General features: G+C 44.7%; 1 protein-coding gene across 2 annotated transcripts in view; it reads right to left on the reverse strand.

The window, feature by feature from the left end:
- The window catches only part of LOC102301636 (P2Y purinoceptor 14), a 21,974-nt gene extending 20,581 nt beyond the window's left edge, over positions 1 to 1,393 (reverse strand). Inside the window, exons 1-2 of one of the 2 annotated variants that reach the window (XM_005951747.3) lie at positions 1,028 to 1,393; positions 11 to 836 (exon numbers count right to left, since the gene is read on the reverse strand). In XM_005951747.3, the coding sequence (XP_005951809.1) occupies positions 185 to 836; positions 1,028 to 1,212 (837 nt within the window). In that variant the 5' untranslated portion in view covers positions 1,213 to 1,393 and the 3' untranslated portion in view covers positions 11 to 184. Of the gene's footprint in view, positions 1 to 10; positions 837 to 1,027 lie in introns of those variants that run through there. The other variant, XM_042216551.1, reaches the window with a different exon arrangement.
- Between the last annotated feature and the right edge of the window lie 6 nt (positions 1,394 to 1,399).

The raw sequence follows: 1,399 nt of genomic DNA on the forward strand, positions 1-1,399 counted from the left end.
GTGGTATCTGTGTGGGGGTGGGTTTGTGCTCAGTTTAGATTCATTATGATATCTCAGCAGAACCTATTGTGGCTCATGAGAACTTGGAATACATGACTCATGACATGGTTTCACTGATCTAATCTGACTCTAAAATCAAATATAACTCTTTGTATTTCAAAAAAGTAGAAATTTGCATAATAACTCATGTATTTAACTCTACAATTTCCACTTCTTTCCTGCTGCTCTCACTCTCCTGGGTTGCTTGTGTTGTCATTCTTGACCCCATGCTAAAGTTCACCTGAGCTCGAAAAGTCTTACAAAGGAAAAAGTAAACAAGAGGGTCCAGACAAACATTTAAAACTGATAAGATAGTGGTCACTTCCTTCAAGTGGTACAATAGCTGACCCACAGAGCAGCTGGTCCACAAAAAGGTATAGGGAAGACGAGCCAGGTGGTAGGGAACAAAACAAAGACAGAGGATGCTGACCAGCACCAACATGTTCCTGCGAGACTTCACCAGCTTGTCAGTGCTGAAGGAGGCCAGCTGCCTCTGCTGTGCCTGCAACACCTTGCGGGAGGTGCTGTAGTAGAAGAAGACCAGGGATATGAAGACTAAGAGGAAGATGATGGTGCAGCTGATTTGAAATGTTTTATGAAGGATGCTGAATGACGTACTGAACAGGGGCCCACAGTAGCCAGGGTCAGAGGTCAGGGGTTTGTGAGTGATGAAAAACATAATGTTGTAGGTGATTGTTGGAGCCAGGAGAAAAACCCAGGTGACCGTGGAGACGATGTGGGCAGTTCGTACTGACTGCAGGATGTGAGTTCCTGAAGGATGGATGATTGTCAGATACCTGCGGAGAGAAGAGAAAGGAGGCGGTAGACAGCTTCAATCATTAGTAAAAGTGGTGCAGATATGTTTTTACTGTTGAGGTGAAAGGAGTTGTTGGTGCTTTAGTCAGGAGCACAGAATTTGTAGTTCAGCCACTAATCTAGTTTAAACATTGTCATGAATTCAAGTCTGAAATCAGTAAAAGTTCCTTACCTGTCGGCAGCGATGTACCCCATGAATATGATGCTGGCGTACATGTTGAGGTACAGGGAAGTAGCTCCAAAGCTGCAGTAGAGCTCCCGAAAAATAACAGACCTGCTGGCATAGTCAGTGACACGCATTGGCAAAGAGACGCACAGCAGGAAGTCAGCAGCTGTCAGGTTCTTCAGGTAGACCATCAAGCTCCTCGATGCCTGCTGCTGAGCTTGGCAACAGTAAAACTTTATGATGAAGCCATTGAGGAGTAAACCCACCTGATGAGACAGAGACAGAAGAGATCCTGTTTGTGTGGAATCTGAACCAGGTGAGGGGAATCCTTAATCCATAATCTGAAGATTTGAAACGTACCAGAAACACTAGACTGTA

Source organism: Haplochromis burtoni, unplaced genomic scaffold (genome assembly GCF_018398535.1).
Source record: "Haplochromis burtoni strain Fernald_Lab_line unplaced genomic scaffold, NCSU_Asbu1 Contig_1108, whole genome shotgun sequence".
NCBI classification, from domain to species: domain Eukaryota; kingdom Metazoa; phylum Chordata; class Actinopteri; order Cichliformes; family Cichlidae; genus Haplochromis; species Haplochromis burtoni.